General features: G+C 46.4%; 1 protein-coding gene across 1 annotated transcript in view; it reads right to left on the reverse strand.

The window, feature by feature from the left end:
* Window positions 1–24,989, reverse strand: part of LOC122429462 — a 105,038-nt gene that overhangs the window by 75,227 nt on the left and 4,822 nt on the right. Inside the window, exons 3-10 of the mRNA XM_043449786.1 lie at window positions 24,809–24,870; window positions 21,617–21,715; window positions 19,716–19,767; window positions 18,904–19,020; window positions 18,054–18,096; window positions 12,626–12,734; window positions 10,464–10,567; window positions 5,517–5,571 (exon numbers count right to left, since the gene is read on the reverse strand). Coding sequence (XP_043305721.1) covers window positions 5,517–5,571; window positions 10,464–10,567; window positions 12,626–12,734; window positions 18,054–18,096; window positions 18,904–19,020; window positions 19,716–19,767; window positions 21,617–21,715; window positions 24,809–24,870 — 641 coding nt within the window. The remainder of the gene's footprint in view (window positions 1–5,516; window positions 5,572–10,463; window positions 10,568–12,625; window positions 12,735–18,053; window positions 18,097–18,903; window positions 19,021–19,715; window positions 19,768–21,616; window positions 21,716–24,808; window positions 24,871–24,989) is intronic.

Here is a 24,989-nt window from a genome sequence, read left to right on the forward strand (position 1 = left end):
CGGGCTCTGAGCGGGGCCAGTGGCCGGACTTCTCCCTTGAGAAGCAGATCCCCCAGGGAGGTTTCTGGGAAGGAGGGCAGAATCCAGATACTTCCCAGATTCCATGTGTAGAATGGAGCTGTGAGGGGCCTGGAAAAGACTCTGTACCAAAAGGGCGTGTGGGCTGCATTGGACTAATAGCACCTGGATTGGGAAGTGAGCCCTCCAGGACACATAGGACACATGGTTTAACTGTGCTCAGGTTCAACTGCAAAGTGATGCCTGCCCATCGCCTACAGGTAGGTGGTGAGGGCAGAAAGGAGTAAAGGATATGGAAAAACGTTAAGTGATAAACCCTTTCTTGAGCGTCACCATCACTGTCAGGGATCATGTGGTGTTGGACACTGGAGCTTGGGCTCCAGTCTCCCAATGGTGTCCCCTTAAAGAGACAATGCACTCAACTTCTATAAGACCCCTGGCTCCTATCTTCACCACCATGACCCAGTCTGCTGATTTCCAGCTTGCAGAGATTGCCTGGAAGAACTGGAAGAGGTCTGGGACCTGACTTCACTTCTGCAAAGGTAGAGAATCTACCCTTTCTTTCTAGGGGGTTCTTCTAGAGTCTGTGGTGTAAACCCAGGGATTCTGGCAGCCTGGGGCTGAGCTGGGAGGAGTCCTGAGGGCAGGGTATGGCTATCATCCCGTGGTGAGGAACAGCAGGATCACTGTGAAGTCAGCACTGGGGCCGTGCAGGACTGTGGGGTGTGGCTGCACCCCCCCAACACCCCCCCCCCCCCCCCGCCGCCTGGCCTGTCTGGTCCTCCTGGCCTGGCAGCTCCTGGCTGCAGCTTGTTCTTCATGTCTCCTGCAGACACCTGGGGAGGTTCCCTGACAAGGCCAGCTTTCATCAGATCTCATGGCAAGATTCACCTGGTGAGGTTTGCAAAGCAGTGCCTGCTGGAGCCCACCCACCATGCAGGGAAGAGGCGGCTCCCACCATTTCCCCAGCTCCTCTGACCAAGCAGCCTCTACCCTGCACTTCTGCCATTTCTCCAGGGTCAGTTTCCACTTACTCAGAGTCATACCTGAGTGCCTCTCCAACACCAGAGCCTTTCTTTCCCCTGGACAGCCTTTCCCCCTGGCCACTGGCTGTTTCCCCTTCCCCACCAAGCCCGCCTCATGGGAGAGCCTGCCCTCCACCTCCAGCACCCTGCTCTACCCCAACACCATCAGGCTCCATGCTGAGTCTCACTCAGGGTGACTCCACGACACGCACACTGGGTACCATCCCACACAGGTCATCTCCACACTCCCCCTGGAGACCAGCCATCCCAGGGATTGTCCATTCAAGCAGCCCTGGATCGGCCCTGGCCTGGTGGCAGGAAGCAGCCACAGCCTGGAGCTTCTCCACCTCAACACACTTAGAGTTCCAGAAAGAAAGCCTTCCCCTCTACCCACCAGAGGCCTCATTCTGGGAAGATCCCCGAAACGGGCAGGGAGAGGCTGGTGGCCTCGCTTTTATCAACCCTAATGTCCAGGAGCTACTGGAAATACTAATCACCAAAAGAGTGGAATTGAAGTCTTGGGAGGAGAAAGAAAAGGACAAGGAGGCAGGCTACCACCTGAATTCTTTGGGGAAGAGGATCGAGTCGCTGGGTCACAAACAGGACACCTTGGGTCACCAACACTTCGGGAACATAACTGGCAAACATGATCAGCTGCTTGGTCCCGAGAAGCCCCAATATCCTGACACTCTGGGGGGCTGTCTACAGAAGACATGCAGCCAGCTCTTCTGGGGTCTCCCCTTTCTGCACAGTGAGTCTCTCATAGCTGCTGTCACAGTACCTGGGTCAGCTCTAGAGTTATGCCCTGTCTTATTTAACGAACGCTCTAAAGCCAAACCATTCCATATTCCAGCTAAAGTAACCTCACAACTGTCATTGGCCAAGCACTTGACCCAACCTGTGGCCCAGGCTCAACCTCAGTCCTTGACTCCCACCATGCCCCAGTTGCAGCCATCAGCTCTGGGTCACATGGAGACCCAGGCCCAACCCCTACCCTTAACTCCAATCATGCCCCAATGTCAACCATCATCTGAAGTTTCATTGGAGACCCAGTCCAGCTCCCAAATCGTGGCTTCAACCATGCCTCACTCTCTACCACCAACTCGGGCTCACATGGAGTCCCAGGCCCGACCCCAACTCTTGGTTCCAACCATGCCTCCCTTTCAGCCACCACCTCAGACTCACATGGAGACCCAGGCCCGCCCCCCACCATGGACTCCACTCACGCCCCAATTTCAACCATCACCTCGAGCTCACATGGAGACCCAGGTGCGATCCCAACTCTTGGCTCAAACCATGTCTCATTTTCAACTACCACTTCGGGCTCACATGAAGACCCAGGTTCCGCCCCTAGTCCAGACTCCATCCATGTCCCAGTGTCAACCACCACAACCTCAAGCTCACATGGAGATTCAGGACCAATCCCTACCTTGGACTCCAAATATGCCCCAGTTTCAACCACTTGTTCAGGCTCATGTGGAGACCCAGGGCCGATCCCTACCCTGGACTGCAAGCATGCCTCAATGTCCACCATCATCTGAGATTTCCATGGAGGTCCAGGACCACCAACAACCCTCAGCTCCAACCATGCCCCAGTTTCAACCACCACCTCGGGCTCACGTGGAGATCCAGGCCCAACCGATACCCCTGGCTCTAAATATACCTCACTGTCAGCCATCTTCTCGGGCTCATATGGAGATCCAGGCCCAACCTCAATTTTTAACTCCAACCATACCCCAATATCATCCACAACCTCAGGCTCAGTTAGAAACCACTGTCCATCTATCACCCTCCCCCCTAGTCCAGTCATCATCTTCTCAACGCCAGATTGGCATTGAGAAGTCCTTTGAAACATCTTGCACTACAGTCCCAAATAAGGCATCATCTTTCAGTTCAAATGCAATTGAAAACCTGGAATGTCACTTTTGGAGAAAACAACTAGAAAGCAGGAGAACTTTACCCTCTTTGGTTAAAAATTCTCAGGAAGTCTTTAGCCAGGTCACTCTCAACCAATCCCAGGAGACCAGGTCTTCCCAGGCCCACAGCTCTGTCCCCATCCTTCCTGGGCATTTGATCAGCCCTGAGGTTTGGAAGAAACTGGAGCACCACATTTCCCAAAGGTTCATACAGCAACAGAGTGGCCTGCCCTGCAGAATCCAAGCATCTCAGAAACTGATGCAGCCCCAGGATCAATACCCAAGGCCATGTCAGGCACAGGGCAGGGAGGGGCCCTCAAGATCTTCTGCAGGTCGAGGCAAAATGAGCCAGGATGTACAAAAGATGAGGTCCAAGTGCCCAGCACAAATCCTACCAGGGACAGACCTGTGCCATGAGGTGGGGCAGAGTGTGGGGAAGATCGTAAAAGATCTGTACATGTTCCCAGCCAACCCTCCAGTGAAGGACCCAAGAGCAAAACCTGCATCAGAAATAGAGTTGAGCCTAGACAGGAAGCAACCAGAAGTCTCAGGAGTCCTTACAGAGAGGAAGGCAGAGCAGATCTGTGAGAGTGAGATCCCTGTGAATGTCTGTCACTTGAGGCTTGTGGACAACCTTGTTTTAGGCACTCTGGGAGAGACAAATGCTCCCATGAAGACAGAAAGTACACAGTCCTCTCAGGATGGGAAAGCCTCCATGATCACCTCCCATGAGTCTCTTGTCCTCAGCCCGTATACTGAGCAGGAGTTGGAAGCACATATAATAAGGTTTCGGGTGAGGCACAGGTGGAGCCTACTCTTCAAAGTCCTTAAGTTCATATTTCGCTTGAAGTTGAAAAAGGTTCAAGTGCCCACATTGAAGGTCACCTGTGAATCTGGATACCACTCAACTGCCCTATTAACCAAGGGCTTGGGGAAACCTCCTCAGCCCCATGCAGGTGAGAAACTGAAAACAGCGGAGGCAGTTCCCCCACTGGAGAGGCCCCTCCCTGTCCCCTCACAGGTGACTGAGGAAGCCCGGGGGGCTCTGGGAGGACGCACACCTGGGGACACCCATAAGCCCCCAGAGGCCCCTCTGACTGGACAGGAAGACAAGCCACCTCCTCAGGCCCCCACATACAGCTTTGTGGGCAGAATGTGGCACAGCATGTCTGTTGTGGAGGCTGACAAAGGCAGCCTGGAGCCAAGTCCAAGTTCAGCCATGGCCAGGAATGAGCCACAGAAGGAAACTAGGGGGCAGGCCTCCCCAGCATCTTGCTCTAATGTGATAGTTGTGGACCTTGATGAATGCTCCCCATCTTCCAGGGCGCAAGAGGTCGTGGAGGGAGACTCTGCTGGGAAGGGCACCAGGGAACCTAGCGTGCAGGTCAAATACCTAGACATCAATATAGATCTCGGGAGATCATGGTCTCCAAGGTCCAGTGAAAGCCCCTCACTGAACACCACATCTGCTGCCTCAAATACAGAAGATCTACTCTTTGAGACACAGTCTCGTAAGCTTGAGTCTCAAGGGTTCGCTGACCAGCAGGCTCAGGCTCAGGGCCGAGCTACCAGCGTGCTCCTTCAAGACTGTGAAACTGGAGTACTCCTTCAAGACTGTGCCACCGATGTGCTTCTCAAAGTCTGTCACTCGAATATGTTGCTTGCCGCAAACATCTTGGCTTCTCAGGAATCTCTGTCCTCTTTTCAGATCTTATCCAGTGGAGACAAGTGCAATTCCCAAAAACTCTATGATGCTACCTCAAGTGAAGGGAGCAGCCAGGGGCAGCAGGTGGACATGAGGCGACAGCTCAAATATAAGAGCCATTGCAAGGAGTCTGTTCCCTAGGATGGGAGAGAGAAATATATAAGGCCCAAATTAAGACAGATTAAAAAGGGGCTGGCAGAACGGAGGGCTTACCAAGCCCAAGGGATGAGTCATCCTGGCCAGAAAAAAGAATCAACAGAGTCCCTAAGAAGCAAGTTTCGGCAGTTAGTCCTAAAGAAGAGACAGGTTCCATCAGAAAGCTTCAAAGAAAGGATTAAGCTCCTTCTGCAATGGATTTTCCCCAGTAAAGGCAGAGAACCAGAAGAGTCCTTGCCAAAAGGCAGGCCGGAAATAGCCACTGTCCAGAGCCAAGAATCAATCAAGAGCAAATTGACCATGGACAGCAGGGCTGTTGAGGCTCAGACTCTCATGACAGCTGTTGGGCAGATCCTAAAGGAGAGGATGGTGTTTCACCAGGGACCTCACGCCACGGAGTTAAACTGGTACCAAGCAGAATTCCAGGGCCCCGAGGTCCACATTACTGCCACCACAGAATCCTGTCTTACCAAGAGGAAAGGAGAATGAGGAGAGATACACCCCGTTATCACCAAGGCACCCGAATGGGCCATAGCTTTTCAAAAAAGTGGACCAGTCCCAGGGACAGCAGGTGGGCCTTCTCACCCAGGGAGCCAGGTCCCCCTCCAGGCATAGTCTGCCAGCATGGCTCACGAGTGACACGGGTCACAGGCCATTCCCTCCACCGTCCAAGGCATGGTCTCCCTCAAAATTTACCTCTTCTGGTGAATCCGAACATGCTTTTCACAGCATTCCGGGTAGGAAAACTCTCCTGCAAGGAAAAAATGCATACCATGCAGATAAATACATTTTTCTCGAATGTTAGCACATCCTCTGTGTGGTAAAGGCTTCTTCCTACCAGAAATTTTGTTTCATGAAATAAATGTTTTTTTCCCATGAGCAGGGGTAGTGGCCTGTCGGTGCCTCACTGAGGGAGATGGAAGGCATCAGGGTCCATGCTTCCCAGGTGCCTGCTTTGACTTCCAGACGGGATGGGGCCGTGGAGGGAGGGTGACCGCAGCATGGATACTCACCCTCATCCCAGTTTCATAACTGCGCCTTCAGTTTCCATAATACCAGCATTAGAGAAACAAGCAACAGCGTTTAGGACATGTCACAGTGAACTAAACCTAAAGACCTCGCCCTTCTCAGGATCTTGCTCAGTTCTATCCTACTGTCTCTCCACCTGGACGTTGTGCAGCTGGTAGGGGAGGTGTGTTCAGAAGCTGAAATTCCCCTCAGGCTCAAGAAGTGTCAGGGACAAACTCCCATGTCAGAATAAGGAGGGGAGTCCAGAGGTGGGACAAGCCTCACCCCCGAGTAACAGCAGCATAGATGCTGCTGCGCTGAAATCCCCTTTCTCTCCCAGATGTGGCTGGGACAAGATAGGCGAGGTTCATCACCCTCCCCCTGCCTTTCTCCTGCTCTGAAGCAGCAGCAAGAATGAGGACCACACACTCGGAGAGGACCCCGCTCTAAGAGTGTGCAGTGCAGAGCATGGAAGCTTCCGAGGGCTGGTCCCACCCAGCCCTGGAGGAGAGGACAGCCATGCTTACAGAGACCACCTCCCCCAGTGAATGAGCATGGTCATGACTGTGTGCGGAGGCACCTCACGGTCTGAGAGCAGGATGCTGTGCCCCTGGGATGGGATGCAGAGGAAGGATGTTAGTGGCAGGGGAGCCCATAGATGGTGCATTTACCAAGGAGCATTGGTGTTCCACCACCGTCCACAGGGCCAGAGGAAAGAAGTGAGGGGCCTGGTGGCTCATGCTGGCATCACTCCAGAGTCTCCCCTCTACTCTAGTTCCCCGGACCTGTCTGAGGGAGGCCACCTGGAGGCCCTGAACAGAGGGCCAAGCTCCCAGAGGCAACAGAAGCTCAAGCAGAGAAGCTTCACTTTTCCCCACTGTAGCAATCAGCTTTTACAGGACTGGGTACTCAGGACAGACTCACAGTCCGTGATCTCTACCTACATGTGTGGCCCAAGGGGGCTCCCAGGGTACAGGTAGGACTCAACAGGCCCAGGGACTGTTCAGGAGTCACAGAAGGTCTCGCCTGCACTCAGTCTTACTCACTCCAGAGGCCGGGGTGGAAGACACCAGCAGCCAGGATGTGTCACCCAGCATGCATGGAAGGGACCTGCAGAAAATGAACACGCCATCAGCTTTCCTCCTTGGGCTCATCCAAGCTGGAAAGCGGGGAGACGAGCATTTCTCCAGAGAGATTCTGGGCTCTATGTCACAGACACTGCCCTGGTGCACAGTCCCCCTCCAGAAGGGGGCCTCTGATCCAGGAGCTGGCAGGAACGGCCCTGCCTCCATGCCTGTCAGGGCCCCCACATGTGGGACCAGGCCCGGGGCTGTGGGGGCAGTGGGCACAGGCCTACTTGTGCTGTGGTTCCTCCCTGGAGACTAGTCCTGACTCTGCACCGCATCCCCCACGGTGGGCACAGCGGTGGGGGCTCAGCCAGGGTCTGACGGGAGGCATTGTGTCCTAGGCCATCGAGTGACCTCGAGAGTTCAGGAGAGGGGAGCACAGAGCTTGGATCCTGAGCCTGGCTGCTGCCAGGGCCTCTCAGAGGCACCAAGAGGTGAGCGCTGAGTTGGGGGATCTGGAACTAAGGTGCCCTTCCGGAGACATGACGCAGAAGGGACACTGACAGAACAGCAAGAAACCAGACATAGAGAGTCCCTTCCTTCTCCTGCCATGAGGGGCAGAGAGGACAGTGCTGGAGGGATGTGTGAAGAGTGGGTAAGACCCACACTCACCCCAGAGAGAGACCCCCCGTATACACCCAGTGACCCAGCACAGGGCCCCCAATCACCCCACAGAGACCTCGACAGACCCACACTCACCCCAGAGAGACACCCCCCATATACACACAGTGACCCAGCATTGCTGCTGCACAGGGCCCCCAATAACCCCACAGAGCCCTCGACAGACCTGCACTCACCCCAGAGAGGGATCCCCCATACACCTACACTGATCCAGCACAGGGCCCCCATGAGGAGTGGGTCAGACCCACACTCACCCCAGAGCGAGACTCCCCATACACCCACACTGATCCAGCACAGGGCCCCCAATAACCCCTCAGAGACCTCGACAGACACACACTCTCCCCAGATAGGGATCCCCCCATACACCCACACTGATCCAGCACAGGGCCCCCACGAAGAGTGGGTCAGACCCACACTCACCCCATAGAGAGACCCCCCATACACCCACAGTGACCCAGCACTGCTGCTGCACAGGGCCCCCAATAACCCCACATGAAACCTCGAGAGACCCACACTCACCCCAGAGAGCGACCCCCCATATACACAACACACTGATCCAGCACAGGGCCCCCATGAAGAGTGGGTCAGACCCACACTCACCCCAGAGAGAGACCCCCCATATACTCACAGTGATCCAGCACTGCTGCTGCCCAGGGCCCCCAATAACCCCACAGAGACCTCGACAGAACCACACTCACGCCAGACTGGGACCCCCCATATACTCACAGTGACCCAGCACTGCTGCTGCACAGGGCCCCCAGTAACCCCACAGAGCCCTCGACAGACCTGCACTCACCCCAGAGAGGGACCCTCCATATACCCACAGTAACCCAGCACTGCTGCTGCACAGGGCCCCCAATAACCCCACAGAGACCTCGACAGACCCACACTCACCCCAGAGAGACACCCCCCATACACCTACACTGATCCAGCACAGGGCCCCCATGAGGAGTGGGTCAGACCCACACTCACCCCAGAGAGAGACCCCCCATACACCCACAGTGACCCAGCACTGCTGCTGCACAGGGCCCCCAATAACCCCACATGAAACCTCGACAGACCCACACTCACCCCAGAGAGGGACACCCCCTACACCCACACTGATCCAGCACAGGGCCCCCAATAACCCCACAGAGACCTCGACAGACACACACTCACCTCAGAGAGGGACCCCCCATACACCTACACTGATCCAGCACAGGGCCCCCATGAGGAGTGGGTCAGACCCACACTCACCCCAGAGAGAGACTCCCCATACACCCACACTGATCCAGCACAGGGCCCCCAATAACCCCACAGAGACCTCGACAGACCCACACTCACCCCAGAGAGGGACACTCCCTACACCCACACTGATCCAGCACAGGGCCCCCAATATCCCCACAGAGACCTCGACAGACCCACACTCACCCCAGAGAGGGACCCCCCCCCCATACACCCACACTGATCCAGCACTGCTGCTGCACAGGGCCCCCAATAACCCCACATGAAATCTAGACAGACCCACACTCACCCCAGAGAGGGACCCCCCATATACAAAACACACTGATCCAGCACAGGGCTCCCATGAAGAGTGGGTCAGACCCACACTCACCCCAGAGAGGGACCCAGCATACCCAGAGTCTTATTCTCACAGTCTCCTTTTGGGAGGCATTTATTAAACTAGCCCTAGATAACTGAATACAGTATCCATCCCTCAAGCTTCTTTAAAACACTGGGACATTAAGATGAGGGGATGGAGTAAGAGACGGTCTACGAAGAGGTGACTTATAGTCATTTTATGCAGGAAAGATAGAAAAACATTATTGTAGAACAATAAAAGAGTGTAAAATCAAGTACAAACATTGTGTGACAAAGATGACAGTGAAGAATATGTTCTGTGATTCTTGGTGGTGTGAACATCTTTCTTGATTCTCTTAATAATTCCTGGTCCTACATTCTACAATATAGATATTTATTTGATCCTGGGTTTGAGTTAGGCTGTGCTCAGTCCACTTTCTTCATTACCAATTGGTATTGTTGTATTCCTGAAGAGTGATGATCTTCCAGCAGAGCTGGAAACTGCATTTTCAAAATGTCTGCACTGGATGCAGAAAAATCAAGTGTTCAATAGGAGTTATTATCTATGAAAGGAATGCAAAAGAAATGTAAAAAACTAGAGAGAAGAAAAAGAGTTTGGAGCAAGAAGTAATGAATCTCAAAAGTCATATAGAAAAAAGAATGTAATAGAACACAGTCAAGTTGAGCAGTATAAACAGGAGACTGAGGAAAGAGGGAGACAGGATCTAGCAGAGAAATAAAAAGAAGTCAAACTATTTTTGCAGGTTAATTCGTTGATCTGTCATGTGCTTGAATTCACTTTCACTGCAGATTACATTCCAGATGTAAACAGCTTATGTGTTTCCTCTATTTCCCTTACAGCAGTTTGTTTTATAGATTTCAAAGAAGGGGACACTTGTTCTCCATTTAGATATTTCAGTTTTCATCACACTTACACTAAATTGACCTATCAGAATGATTCTCACAGGAGAATCCTTTTACTTATAAGATCAATTGGCATAAAACAAGACAATGAGGAATAAAAGAAAACATTGTGGTTTAGAGCTAGTACCATCCTCTTGAATTATTCTTAAGTTGTCTTGTTCAATTTTTAAAATTTTAAGTTGATCCTCTTATTCTTTGAATTGTCAGTATATAAGTACTACTATAATAATGATTTCACTTTAATTTTATAATTCATATTTAATTCACTTGACATTGTCGATAATTATTTTAAACTTCCATTCTATTTTTTTTTTCACTCTTAAAATCTCTCTCTGAAAAACTGACTCAACACTAAAGGGAACAAATATAATATTCCAGGTTATAATTATTTTTAAAATGTTACCTTTTTCAATATGCTTTAGATAAAAGCAGGATCTCAACAGATGGAACTCAGAATTAAAGTCTTGGAATCCGAACTCTCCAAGATGAAAACCTTGCATGTAGAATCTAACAAAGTAGAGTTGGAAAAATATAAGAAGTTGTACTTAGTAAAACTAGACGTTAGAAAGTCATTGGAAGATAAACTACACAAGTGAGTCAAAACACAGAATCACAGAAAAGATATTTAGGTCATTAATTTGTCTCTAAAGCTTAATTTTTATAGAGTGTGGTTCATGAGATTGGCAGAAAGTGAAAGCTAACTAGATAGTCACTGCTAAGGGAGAGCCCCAAGACAAACTATTAATACTGTATCAAGTTTTTCTATACTATGAGTAAAGTCTCTGTTTCATAATTTTATTAATATATTTTTATGCATCTACACTATTCTTCAAATTTTATGAAAATATCAACATCAGTTCAGTTCAGTTCAGCTGCTCAGTTGTGTCCAACTCTTTCCATTCCCATGGACTGCAGCACACCAGGCTTCCCTGTCCATCACCAACTCCTGGAGGTTTTACAAACTCATGTCTATTGAGTCGGTGATGCCATCCAACATCTCATGCTCTGTCGTCCCCTTCCCCTGACGCCTTCAATCTTTCCCAGCATCAGGGTCTTTTCAAATGAGTCAGTTCTTTGCATCAGGTGGCTAAAGTTTTGGAGTTTCAATGTCAACATCAGTCCTTCCAATGAACATTCAGGGCTGATTTCCTTTAGGATGGACTGTTTGGATCTCCTTGCGGCCCAAGGGACTCTCAAGTCTTCTTCAACATCACAGTCCAAAAGCATCAATTCTTCGGCCCTCAGCTCTCCTTTATTCCCCAACTCTCACACCCATACATGACCACTGGACAAACCACAGCTTTGACAAGATGGACCTTTGTTGGCAAAGCAATGTCTCTGCTTTTCAATATGCTGTCTAGGTTGGTCATAACTTTTCTTCCAAGGAACAAGTATCTTTTAATTTCATGGCTTCAGTCAACATCTGCAGTGATTTTGGAGCCCAGAAAATCACCGTCACTGTTTCCATTGCTTCCCCGTCTATTTGCCATGAATTGATGGGACCAGATGCCATGATCTTAGTTTTCTGAATGTTGAGTTTTAAGCCAACCTTTTCACTCTCCTCTTTCACTTTCATGAAGAGGCTCTTTTTTTCTTCTTCACTTTCTGCCTTGATGCTGGGGTCATCTCCATATCTGAGGTTATTGATAGAAATACCAATATTTCTATATTTCAGTATTTCATCCCAGCAATCTTGATTCCAGCTTGTGCTTCATCCAGCCCAGCATTTCTCATGATGTACTCTGCATATAGGTTAAAAAAGCAGGGTGGCAATATACAGCCTTGACATACTCCTTTTCCAATTTGGAACCAGTCTGTTGTTCCATGTCCACTTCTAAGTGTTGCTTCCTGACCTGCATACAGATTTCTCAGGAGGGAGATTAGGTGGCCGGGTATTCCCATCTCTTATAAGTCATCAGGAAAATAGAAATTAAAATCTCAGTGAGATAGCACTACACACCCATTAGAATGGGTGACATTTAAAAGGCTAACCATACCAAGTATTGGACTGGATGCAGAATTGGAACTCATACACTGCTGGTGTGAATGCAAAGTGCACAACCACCTTGGAGGAGTTTGGAAGTTTCTTCAAAAGTTACACTCACACCTACATTAAGACCCAGCCAGTTTACTCCATTTTATTGGCCAAAGCAAAGGAAATACACACTCAGAACAGACTTGTACATCGACATTCCTGGCATCTTTTCTGTAACAGCCCCAACTGGAAATAACATAGTGTTGGCAAAGAAGGTTAGGGGGAGTGACTCTCGAAACTCCTGGTGTAGCATAAAATATAATTCCTATATATTTCAGCAAGAGCCATCAAAAGTACAATTATCCTACACACAAAGCTGTGCATGTGTAAAATGATGTATCCACAAGGGTCCACATATAGCTTTGTCTATAACAGCAAAAGGATGGAATCTCTTCAAGTGTCTGTCAATTAGGTAAATACATTAAAAAAACAAAAAAAAGGTACTAAACGTCCTCTATTAGTTTGCAGGGGTTGCCAAAACAAAATATTACAGACTGGGTGACTGAAACAAAAGTAATTTATTTTCTTACAATTCTGGAGGCTGGAAATCCGAGATCAAACTTATTAGCAGGATTGTTTCTCCTGAGGTCTTTGTCTTTGGCTTGCAGATGGCTGCCTTCTTTGTTACTACTTTTTGTTCTATATGAAAACATTGTTTTTGTAATGTCACAAATAGAATAAATTCAACTCATCCTAAAATACCATCAATTGTGAAAAGCAATAGACCACGTGAAATTAGCACCTCCCTCCTCTACATCCTAGAGGATTAATACAGTATCAATACAGATACTTCTTCCAGTTATAGGGCTAAGACGAGAAAGGAAAGACAGACACATATTAGGGATAATCATATGTAGTGAAATGAAAGAAAAAAAACAAAAACTGCCTTAATACATCTCAAAATATAGATTTAAAAAAGCTTAGGAAAAAAGACTAACTGAAATTTACCTAAGAAAAAGTAGAAAAGTTTGACTACAAACTAAAGAAAAGAAAAGAAAAAATCATCAAGTATCTCTCTCCAAAGAAGATTTATACTGAGATAGTTAGATAGGTATCAATGCCATTTTCAAAGGTACATGTCTATGAAAAATAGATAAAGGAACTTGCTCCACTAAAAACTGACATCAGAACACTGACACCCCATCTGACTGTGGGGCCTCTTGCTGTTCTGCCTTTATGTGGTCCACGTGGCCTCTTCATTGATTCTGAGCAACCGGGGCTGTATTAGTTGACTGAATTTTGGCAGAAAATGGTGCTAGTCCACTACCAGGCCTAGTTGTTCAGAAAATTACCAGCACCCACATCCACCCTCTTAACCCTGCAGGGTTCCAAGCTGCCAGGTAAGAAGCCCAACCAGCTCACTGGAGAGAACCTCGCAAGAGGCCCACATGGAGAACAGAGGCCAAGCCATCCCCGTCAGGCCACCAGAGGAATGCACCTGCAACAGGGACCCTAAGCAAGAGCTGCAGAACCTCCCAGTAGAGCCCAGTCAACCTGCAGAGCTGGGAAAGTCAATCAAATGGTGTGGTTTAAAGCCATTGTGTTCGGATGGCTGTTTCATAGGAACAGATGACTGGAAACACTGACAAAGCAGAGACACGTATGCGAATACATACACATTCATCCCTTCTTGCTAAGCACTATAAAACAGCATCACTCAACATTGCAGAATTCCACAAGAAAATAACAGCAAATCAAATCTTGCAGTTCAATGACTGGTTAACACACCATGGCCAAAAGAATGCTACAAATGGACTGTAAGATAGCACAACAGTTATATATATATGCAATCCATAACGTTAGGGAGTTAAGAGAGAAACCATATATGATCATCACTCAAGTTCCAAAAGTACACTTGGAAAACATGTTATTACCACTGTTTTACTACCGTTTTAAATTTATTTTGAAGTGTCAGGCTGCACTGAGGGAGGCCACAAGTCTCAGCAGTTTTCCTGGAGAAGTATGGGGCAGAGAGATGAAGACAGTGTCATTCAGGTTGAGTGAGGAAAATGATAAGCTGCCAGCTATTACCAGCAGTAGTCAACATTTTTCTGAAACTTCCAGATGACAAAATCAATGTGAAAAAGAGATGACTTAATATAGGAAAGTGGCCAAATCATCATCATATACTGCTTTTTAATATTTATCAGCCAAAACCAGTTAGAAAATGTAACAGAAAAGAAGATTCCATTCACATCAGGAAAAAAAACTGAAAAGTATTTCATTGGAAAAACACCTGAAATGGGATTGCATTATATATCCATAATCAGTTAACAATGGGCAGACTGGACGGTGGCATTGAGTAGGTAAAATGGGAACTTACTTTGATTTTCTACATTGTATGCTTTCTGTTATCTTTTTAATTGTGCATTACCTTTAAATTAAAAATATGTATATTTTAAAATTCTAGACACAACTCTATAGAACCAGCCAACATAAATAAAACCTACAAAATTTTAACTTTTCAACCAGTATACATTTACTTTAAATAAGAACTATACTTATTATTTTATTTTGGGAATGAATCAGAAAAGTATATCATACGGTTTATATACAGGAATGATGCTGGGCTGGCAACAGGGCATTGGCCTTTACTGCAGGTTTCTCCTCACAGCTGACTCACATGCACTCTGGGCTCCCCTGCACATGGTTCCACATGCTTGGAAGAGCAGAATGCAAGGGAAGTGACCACTGGCCTACAGGTAAAACATCATCCATCCCATTCACTAGAGAAATTTTCCTTATTGTTTACTGGCAGAGATTCAGATGAAAATCTGATCTGGCTATGAATCTATGGAAAGAAGTATTTTTAAGATGAGGGGATTCCCTAGAGGTACATGGTTAGGGCTCTGTGCTTTCAATGCCCAGGGTGCAGGTTCAATCCACGGTCGGGAACCAGATCCTGTGAGCTGCACACCTTGGAAAAGAATCTGCCAAGGGCTGCCTGCTGACCTAAGTTCTAATGCGTGTGTTGTGAAAATATGCAGATCCACACCCTAGGTAGAGGCTCTCCGTAGCTTGACTACTTGAGTATAATTTTGGCCTGAAATATTCCCGTCTAAGTAATACATTGTACAGAGAGCGCCAGGTACTGGGTTTATCTGGGTTTTAAACTTGAATGTCTCCGAGATTACTGGGCTGGTCATGGAGGGGACTGGTGGAGAAAGGGTATTGACCAGCAGCTAGGACCCCCTTGTGCCTCTCTGATGCCTATCATTTCAATGGACAGTAGAAATTGCCCTCCACTTAGCTGATCAGCTCTTCCTGTGACTTTTTGGTCAATGTGACTCTTGGGGCGAAATTGCACAAAATTCCTTTCCTAGCCCCAATCTCAATTTCCTTTTCCAAAATGGACATCCTGCGACACAAGCTTGCACACAGGCACGAGCCAGACCAGCCACCACTGGAAATGGGCAAAATCCATTGTGTCCTTTAGAGACCGCCAGCTCCACCTGCCCATGGGATTTGGAAACAAACTTCGGAAACGCAGCTCCCTGGCCTGCACAGCACACTTCCAGCAACAATTCAAGAGGCAGAGGGACACGAGGCCTCCCTTCACACCAGCTGAAGCTCTCCCTCAGTGTTTAAAAGAGACGAACATCTAACAAGTGTTCACTGGCATGAAACTGAAACACAGGGGAGCATTTGGGGAATTGTAGGACGTTGTGATTACAGAGACAGCTTACTACACAAAGGGGAGAATCCTGTACGATAGAAACTCAAACCTCCTGCACGCTGTGAGGACAGAATGAGAAATGGCAGTTTACGTGCCGGGAAGCATTCTCTTTAAACTCAGCATCTGCTAAAACCCTGACCTTGGACTCTGCTGTAGAGCTGTGGACAGCAGGGTGGATGTGTGTGGATTCTCTGCATGGCCAGAGTGCAACTCTCTTTTGAGAACCAATACTTCAAAGTACAAACATACAACACAGATTCACAAATATGTTTACCATGGAAGGTAATGAAATGATATTCAGAAATGAAAACAAGAGAAATTAACATCCAAATGATAAGAAAAAAAAGAAAACAATCTAACCATACTCTTCTGCAAAGCATTCCTGCATAAAGAAATTTTCCATCTGAGAACCAAAAAGCAGTGGGCCTTGGGGAGGTAGAGAGGGAGGTGGAGAAGTGACCTTGGTTGGTGCAGTCTCACACCAGGAGGGAGTCTTAGCAGCCATCTGGCCAGGGGTCATGACAGCACATGCTCCAGAACGCCTTGTCTAATCAGCTGCTCGTACTTCCACCGAGGTAAAAAGTGCTCAGGGGAGAGGGGGAGGAAGAGAGAGGAATGAAAAGTGTTTTAAATTACATGTTGTGTCATTAAAAAGCAGCAATACACGATAAATATTTCAAACTGCACCAGTGAAGGAGTTAAAGTAAACTTAAGTATATTTGCTATTTTCATCAACTAAAATTGATGGTACTTAGAGCTATACTAAAATCGGAAATTTATACACAAATGCATTCCTTGCTTAAGTTAAATTTAAACTAAAGACTTATGAATTCTAGCAGGTATTCTCCTCAGTGTTCGCATTTTAAGATTTAAACACAGGAAAGCCTGGTAGGTGATCTGGGCCACGGCCCACAAGGGCTGTGGCAACAGTTCACTAAGAAGGCAAGCGGAAGGAGTGTATTCTCCACTAAACCTCTTCGAGGATCTATGTCTGAACAGTCATTCCTCTAACAGTGCAATGCTTCTCCCATATTCTTCAAGGATGAAACGTCTTTGTAACCCAAGAATGCTGGCCACACGCTGTGTGTGAGGACAGTGGTGCCCGGCTAAGGCTCATCCTCCGTATCTCCTGAGAGCTCACTGCTCTCATTCTGAGCTGGAATGGCATCTCCTGGTCTCATTCCCTCCCAAACAGCAAGGCTTAACACACAAGGGCACATTGACTAAATTCTGGTACGGGGAGGTGCAGGGAGTGAGGCAGGAAGACTTTTCAAGCTCACAGGTGACCAAAGGAAACTCAAAGACTAGACAGATATAGATCCCTGAGTAAAAATGAAAAACAGTGCATTAGAAAGTGCAGCGTAGAGAACTCTAGAAAGGAACTGAAGAAGCGAGTAGAGTAAGTGCTCAAGGAAGCGGATGCTGTTTCAGCAGCACCGTGCGCCTGACAGTTCTCTACAAGCTCAAAGGCCTCGCGTGGGACCCACGGCCAAAGAAACTCCTGCCAACCAGTCATGAAGACCCATGGGCCAAGGGCTGGTGGCTAACTTAACTGAATGTTTAAGTCTTACAGCTATGGAATCCAAAAAGAAAAGGAAAAAAATAAAAACGATGGAGTTGTTCACTGAACAGTTATTCCAATGTCTACTAAAGACATTTGTTCTCATTTCTGGGCAATGAGAAACATGCCCCATAGAGTCAAGAATAAAGGACTGTATGGTAGGAAAACGTTTCCCTATTAATATTTCACATGATGTGGGTGATCTATAACACAGATTTTATAGAAAACTTATTTCAGATGTGCTAAGACATGTTAGAAGCCCCTTAATGTCCACTAGAGTAGATGATGCTTTTAAGTTACCCCAGTTTTACAGATTGATCCTGAGAGACAAAATCTCATCAAGAGGAAGGCTTCTGCCCACAAACTCTAGAATCCACATGCCGCAGAGCCCACACACCACAACTACCAAGTCTGCGTGCTGCCACAATGGAAGCCCGTGTGTCTAGAGCCTGTGGGGAGCGGGCAGTCTGACTACACCCATTATCCCTACATGATGTTCAAGGGTCAACTGTATCGTCCCTTTCTGCTTCAAGGTTTTAGCCAAAGGATAAAAGGATATTTTATGATAAACTTAATGTCTATGACACAAATGATCATCCCAAGGTGGTATTTAATTTACTACTGATTCCAACATTTCCATCATTTGACACTCTTAAAAAGTTAAAGTATTCTAAGACAGTAAATCCCTGGCTATGTTTTTTTTTTAATAGCACTGAAGTACCATCTTCAACTTCAAATTCTCCGTAGTCTTTTAGACACCGCACCTGAAAAGAAAAACTGATGTTTTACAATATCTACATTACTTTTTTATTATGGAGTAACCATCATGTAGCTGGGCACTGCACATGCACCTTCAGGTAAGCGTTAGGCTCTGTTTGCATCTTCTCTGTGTAGTTAGGCTTAGCATTCTTTCCTGAGGCATTCTAGCAGTTCAAACTGTCCAGTTCTGATGGGGAGGAAGAAAAATGGCAAATCTCTGAATATATGTATAGGTCAGAACGGACAGCAAGGAAACAGAAGGAGATGCCAAGGAGAGTTTTGGGTTGGTTTTTCACTTTGATTTCATTTTCTTTTAACAATGTGTAAAATACTTACATCGTTCTAAAGTTAAAACTTTATAAACAGGTACCGCCAGAAATTTTTAATGGTTCAATCCCATTCCCATTACAGGTAAACGTTTTGGCTTGGGTTTATGTTTCCTCTCTTGTTTGTGCTTTGCTTTATTGTGCTTCTCTAATACTGATTTTTTTTTTCTTTAACAAACTAAAGATTTCTGTCAACCCTGCATTGTCAGAGAGCAGAATTTTTTAGCAATAAAATATGTATATAATGCTGAGACATACTCAATAGATGAGTGTAAGCATGTTTTACATGCGCGGGGAAACCAAAAGATTTGTGTGACATGTTTCAGTGAAATTTCACCTTATTGTGAGTCAGAAACCAAACCTATGGTGTCTCCAAGTTATATGGCTATATACACTAGTATATATTCCTATATCCCCTCCTTTGGACAAAAGTAAGCACACTCTAAGCATTAAGCAAACACCCATTTTTTTTAAAGGTATACTTACTTCTATATATAGGCTTTTTGGAGGTTTCACATCCTGTGTGATGTCCAAACCATGGTCTCCTGCCAATGACCTCATGTAGGTAGCAAGGGACATTTTGTAACCATTGAACCAGTCCACCTGGAGACATAAAGATGGCCATTTGACAAAGCTGTAAGAAAATAAACTTGCAGAAACTGTACACTAAGCCTTTCAAAAACAGCACAGATGCCCACATGCATCTTTCCTATGACCATTCATTCAAACTACAAATATTATCGATTGCCTCTTATGAACCAAGCACTGGTACCTAGAACAGTAGGTATTGGTCATTCTGCACAGTGGTACCTAATAATGATACTTTCAAGGACTGGACGATTCAATATTACAATAATTTTAACTGATCTACAGATCCAAGTCATTCTCAATCAAAACTCCAATTGTTCAAAAATATCAAACTTGACAAATAAGGCTAAAATTTACATGGAAATGCAAAAAGCCAAAAATAGTCAAGACACTTGAGAAAGAAGAACAAAATGGGAAAACTTACTGAAGAAGTACTACAAAATTATAATCATTTAAACAGTATGAAAAAGGTACAAGGACAAACTAAGACAAAAGAAAGCCCCGCCCCTTCCCCGCCAACACCAGACATGCAACTTGGCTCATACATTATTCACAAAAATCTATTTCAGTACCATGGATATCTCTGTGAAAAATAAAACAAGATAACTCCGAGAAGACTGTACAGAAAAACATCTTCATAACCTTCACTAGCAAAGCATGCGCGTGCATACATACACACATACACCCCTCCCTCAGGTTTGATACTTTGCCAGAACGACTCTCAGGACCCAGGAAAGCACTGCCCTGACGTCCACTGTTGTACTGTAGTGAAAGGAATACAAATGAGAACCAGCCAAAGGAAGAGACACCCAGGGTGAGGTCTGGGAGGGTCCCAGATATGAAGCTTTGACTACCCCTCCCCGAGGAATCAGGACACACCACCCTCCCGGCACACTGCCGTGGAACAATGCACATGATGTGGTGTCAACCAGGGAAGCTCGCACAAGCCTGGATGTCAGGACACAGGTGAATCGATGGATCAAACTATGACGGACTGAATCACAGATGACGGAGCCCTACTTCTGGTCCCCTCTCCTCTCTGCAATGATGTCAAGAGGCTGAAAGCCTCAAACCTGAGGGGAGAGTGGGAACCTCTGAATTTGCAGCCAGGTGGTCAGAAGGGAGAGTGGCCCTGGGAACACCCAAACCATGGCTGGTGTCTGAAGTGAGGGCAGTCTTAACCTATGAAGTTTGGTCTAACTAGGGAGTTAGTGTCTGAAGTCACTGCAGCAGATGCTATGACTTTCACTTTGCAAATGAGGGAATTTAGGCACAGGGAGAGATGGAGCCTCCTGCCTAGGATCTCACAGAAGCAGAGCCAATATTTCCACCAAGTCTCCTTGCCTTCAATCCTGTGTCTTTAAATATTGTGCCTCAGTGACTGAACAAATCAAGAATTTATCACACATATTCACAAAGATAAGCAAAGTATGTGTGTGCCTGCTGAGTCTCTTCAGTCGTGTCCGACTCTCTGTGACTGTATGGACTGTAGCCTACCAGGGTCCTCGTCCATGGGATTCTCCAGGCAAGAATACTGGAGTGGGTTGCCAAGCCCTCCTCCAGGGGATCTTCCCTACCCAGGGATCAAACTCGCATCACTTACGTCTCCTACATTGCCAGGCAAGTTCTTTACCACAAGTGCCACCTGGCAAGCCCCAAGCAAAGTATGTACACACACATATTTTATGAAAAATTTCCAAATAATGATGCCAGTTTTGCACCCTACTGATGGATCTCTAGCAACTAACATAACGGGACCCTTTATTTTGTTAATAGTATTTTTCCATACAGCATTTAGAATTACTACTACCATTCTCAAACAGACCAAAAACTACTGAAAATCAAAGGTTCAAACAAAAAGACAAGTACTATAAATACTACTGTAGAAGCTGAGCCAGAAGCTCAGCCAGTTTCCGACTTTACAGATTTGAACAAGAGTGCTAACTTTTCTCTTCAGCAGACATGTGAAATCGTAAAGGCCTTGGCAAGACACTGCCATAACCCCACCTGAGGGCTCTAATCCGAAGCAGCCGGTCATGCCTGGAACATTAATACCGCATTGGATCAGAAGTTGTCTTGATCAGGAGAGGCTTAGGACTGAACCACCAGAAGGTAACACGTGGATTTGATTTGGTTCCGGAGGCAGACAAACCACTGCAAGGGGACACCTTCGGGACAACAGGGAAAAGAGGAGCAGACTGGATGGATCCTGTGAAGGGACGGTCACTGCTCCAGACAGGAGAGTTACACAGTGGTCACAGGTCAACTATACAGTGAGAAAAGGTCCCAGAGGGCCTTATTTCTTAAAGATGCACACAAAACTATTCAGCGGTAAAGTGCCTAATGTTTAGCCTAGACACATAAAACAAGACGAAGCAATTATGGCAAAATGTGAAGAACTGTTTGACCTATATGATGGCTCCATGGGGGGCTGTAATATTACTCCCTAGTTTAAGAATAGTGCAACTTTCCATGATAAAAAACGTTTAAAAGGAAACAAAGAGAAAATTCAGAATGCTCATAGAAGAGAGACATCGCCAAGAATTTCTGACACCCCCTGGGACGGGAACCCCCTCTGCTCCCTGCCACCCTCGCAAACACAGAAGCTCACAGGCAGGCTCCGGCGCAGCGCTGACTTCTTAGCAAAGAACAGTGTTGAAACTTGATGGCTGGGACCAAATCACCCCGTCCTCCTGACTTTGCGTTATTCCTGGTAAAACATTTAAGGAAAAGAATGTCTACTGAGAACAAGTCACATTTTCAAAGCCAGCTAACAACTGAGGCCATGCTTGTTAGCCATTTGTGTTAGTAGTAAACCTACCTGCCTCCACATCAGAGCTTTTGCTAATTGGATAAAATAGAAAAGGGTCAGGGAATTCCCTGGCGGTCCAATGTTTAAGACACTGCACTTTCACTGCTCAGGGCACAGGTGCAATCCCTGGTCAGGGAACTAGGATCCTGCAAGCTGTGTGCACAAACTTTAGTTAAATAAATAAATAAATAAATAAATACATACCTAATTTGCCTATGATCATACTCCCACTCTCTTGTTTAGCCATGTGGCACATTGGGTTTTGTACACTGATGAATTTCCATTGTCTCCAAAAGACAATCTTTGCCTCACTTTTTAGAATCCCTTTTTCATGATGGGATAAGAGATCAAATATCACGGTGCATCAGATTATGGCCTCACATCATGCTCTCATCCTACGAAGTCCTCTTTCTATGATATCAATACTTTCAAATCCTCATTCCCAGAAAGTGAGCAAAGGACACTAAAGTCAAGTGCTCCTCCACTCATCCAAGAAATAGTTCTTTATCTTCAACTCTGTGCATGTTTGTACTTTAGGGTCCTTTAAACAGAGAGGGAGAAAATCTTGGCTTTACCATATAAAATATGTGTCTCCTGAGATATCAGACAAGCATCACCCTTTCCAATCAGATGTGCAATTGTTTACTGGGTATGGTGTTTCAGTTTTGCAAAATGAAGCCTTCTGAAGAAGGTGGTGGTGGTGATAGCTATATGACACTATGAATGTTTAGAATACACTGATTGGTCTGTGCTCTCAGTCACTCAGTCACGTCCGCCTCTTTTTGACACCATGGACTGTATCCTGCCAGACTACTCTGTCCTTGGAATTTTCCAGGAAAGAGAACTGGGGTGGGTCACCAGTTCCTTCTCCAGGGGATCTTCCCGACCCAGGGAATGCATCTCCTGTGTTGGCAGTCAGATTCTGTACCACTGAGCTATCTGGTGTGTATCTTAACCACAATTGGAAAAAAAAAAAAAGAAAACAAAACAAAACAAAACCAGATGTACAGAATTAATAGATATCTACTTTAGAGTGTTAAAAGGAACAGATAAATACAAAATGTATGTGCCTGCTCTAGACCCTGAAAATAGAGGCAAAATATATGTCCCGTGTCTTCTAGATCTGTACCACGTACATAGATGTACCATGTCTTCTAGATCAGTTCTAGATACTTCTGCCATTCTAGAAACGTTAGATTTATTCTCCACACTGCTTACACTGTGCTCTTGATTATAATGAATAGCACAAATAAAATACACCCAACTTAACATCAAAGTACTTGATTCAGCACACAAGAACTTCCTTAAAAAATTCACATTTCCATGTGAGCAATGAAATAGGAATATATTTCTTCTGACAAACAATTTTAACCAGAAACTGATAATAGTGGTGTCCTGCCCTGAACCAAACTAGGAGGATAGGGCACAGAATTTTAGATCCTGATTTTCCCCATGGTACGAACAGAGGAAAATCATTCCCTTACTGGACCAAGGCCTGTTCAGTCACCTCCTAAACAGCTGTGTAAACTGTTCTCCTTCCCGCTGGTCTGGCTCACCTCTCCTGTCAGCTGCATGACCACCATCCTCCCTCTCGATCCCACCGTCCCCTATCCACATGGGGCCAGGGTCGTCCTTAGATGACCTTAGAACACAAACATGCCACCACCTGCCCCACATGCTTAGAAATCTCCCCTGGTGTTGCTCTCGGCCTGCTCACTAAGTTCCAGCCACACTGGCCTTTGGGAAGGCCCAGGTCCCTGGGCATCCCACCCTCTTTCAAGACTCAGGGCCTTCGCACATGCTGTTTCCTCTAACTAGAATGCTCTCTGCCCACAGTTACTTCCTCGCTAAAACCCGCTTCTTCAGGCTCCAGCTGAAGAGTCTATTCCTCGGAAAGAATTTCCCAGATTTCACAATCTACCAATATTTTCAGTGCATGACTCTCCTCCCAGTATGGTGTTTTCCTTCACAGCAGGTACTCTGACCCGCTTTACCCGCATTTAACACCTGCCTGCTGCATGACACTGTTGAGGGCCATGGGGGCAAACCTCTTGATTCTGCTGTTTACAACTGAAACACCAGAGCCCTTTATCAGCTCATAACAGCAGAGTTGTAGGAACAAATGAAGGACTTGGGAACCTGAGTGCACGACTTTCCATTTCCCTTACATTTACCGCAGACCTCTTGCACATCAGTTCCTCATCATCAGTAACACAGTCACTGCAAAGTGTTCCTACTCTTCTGTGTACTCCACACACCCTAACAACATGCTACCGATTTCTATGCCCAACTAACTGATGAAAACACTACCGAACAAGGCCAGGGACGAAATCTCAAGTTGCAGACATACTTCTCTCCAGGATGAGCTCTCAATAACTCATTTTCCCTCCAGCAGTCAGTACTCTTGTGTCTCATTCTTCACCCAATCACAGGTCCTCTGAAGTTTGTCATTCAGCTCAAATTCTCCCCTGTGCCAACTACCATGCTTGACTCTAAACAGTCTGCAACTCCAGAACCCTCTAGCCTACCAAGCTGTAGTGTTCTGCAGCACGAGTTCCCAGCCAACTTCAGTCAAGCTTTCACAAGTCTCTGCTACTCCTGCTAAATTTGCAAGCTGCCTGTTCTCCCTTTAAGCCCACTAAGGCCTCACCTGATGAAAACAAGCAGTGGAAACAATGCACTGTACTCATCAGGTCTGTTACTTGCTCCTGGATCATCTCTTTTGGATCCACCCTAATTCCTTTCAAGTCACACCAGTCAAACAAGAAGTATTTATTGAACATCTACCATGTGCCAAGCACTATTTCATCCCTAGAGACATAACAATCATTAACACAAATCCTTCTACTTCTGTATAGCTAGGGTATGACCAGGCTCACAGAGAATTTAAAAAGAAAAATAATAAATCATATCTAAAAACTAATGTTAAGATGATCTGACATCAATATCATATTTCTTAAACTGTTTTAAAATATCAACTTACCAACTTACACATCAGGTAGGTTTTGCTCATCTAAGGCTTTCATCTCCTCCAGAACTTGCCTCAGTCCATCCTCCTGGAACATACACAATTACACTCATTAATTCCCCTACCAAGTTGGTAGCAACAGTCTTTGCTTATGTATCTTATGAAAAACCAATAGTCCTTCCACACCTACTAAGATGGCTATAA

The sequence above is a fragment of the Cervus canadensis genome, chromosome 28 (assembly GCF_019320065.1).
Source record: "Cervus canadensis isolate Bull #8, Minnesota chromosome 28, ASM1932006v1, whole genome shotgun sequence".
NCBI classification, from domain to species: domain Eukaryota; kingdom Metazoa; phylum Chordata; class Mammalia; order Artiodactyla; family Cervidae; genus Cervus; species Cervus canadensis.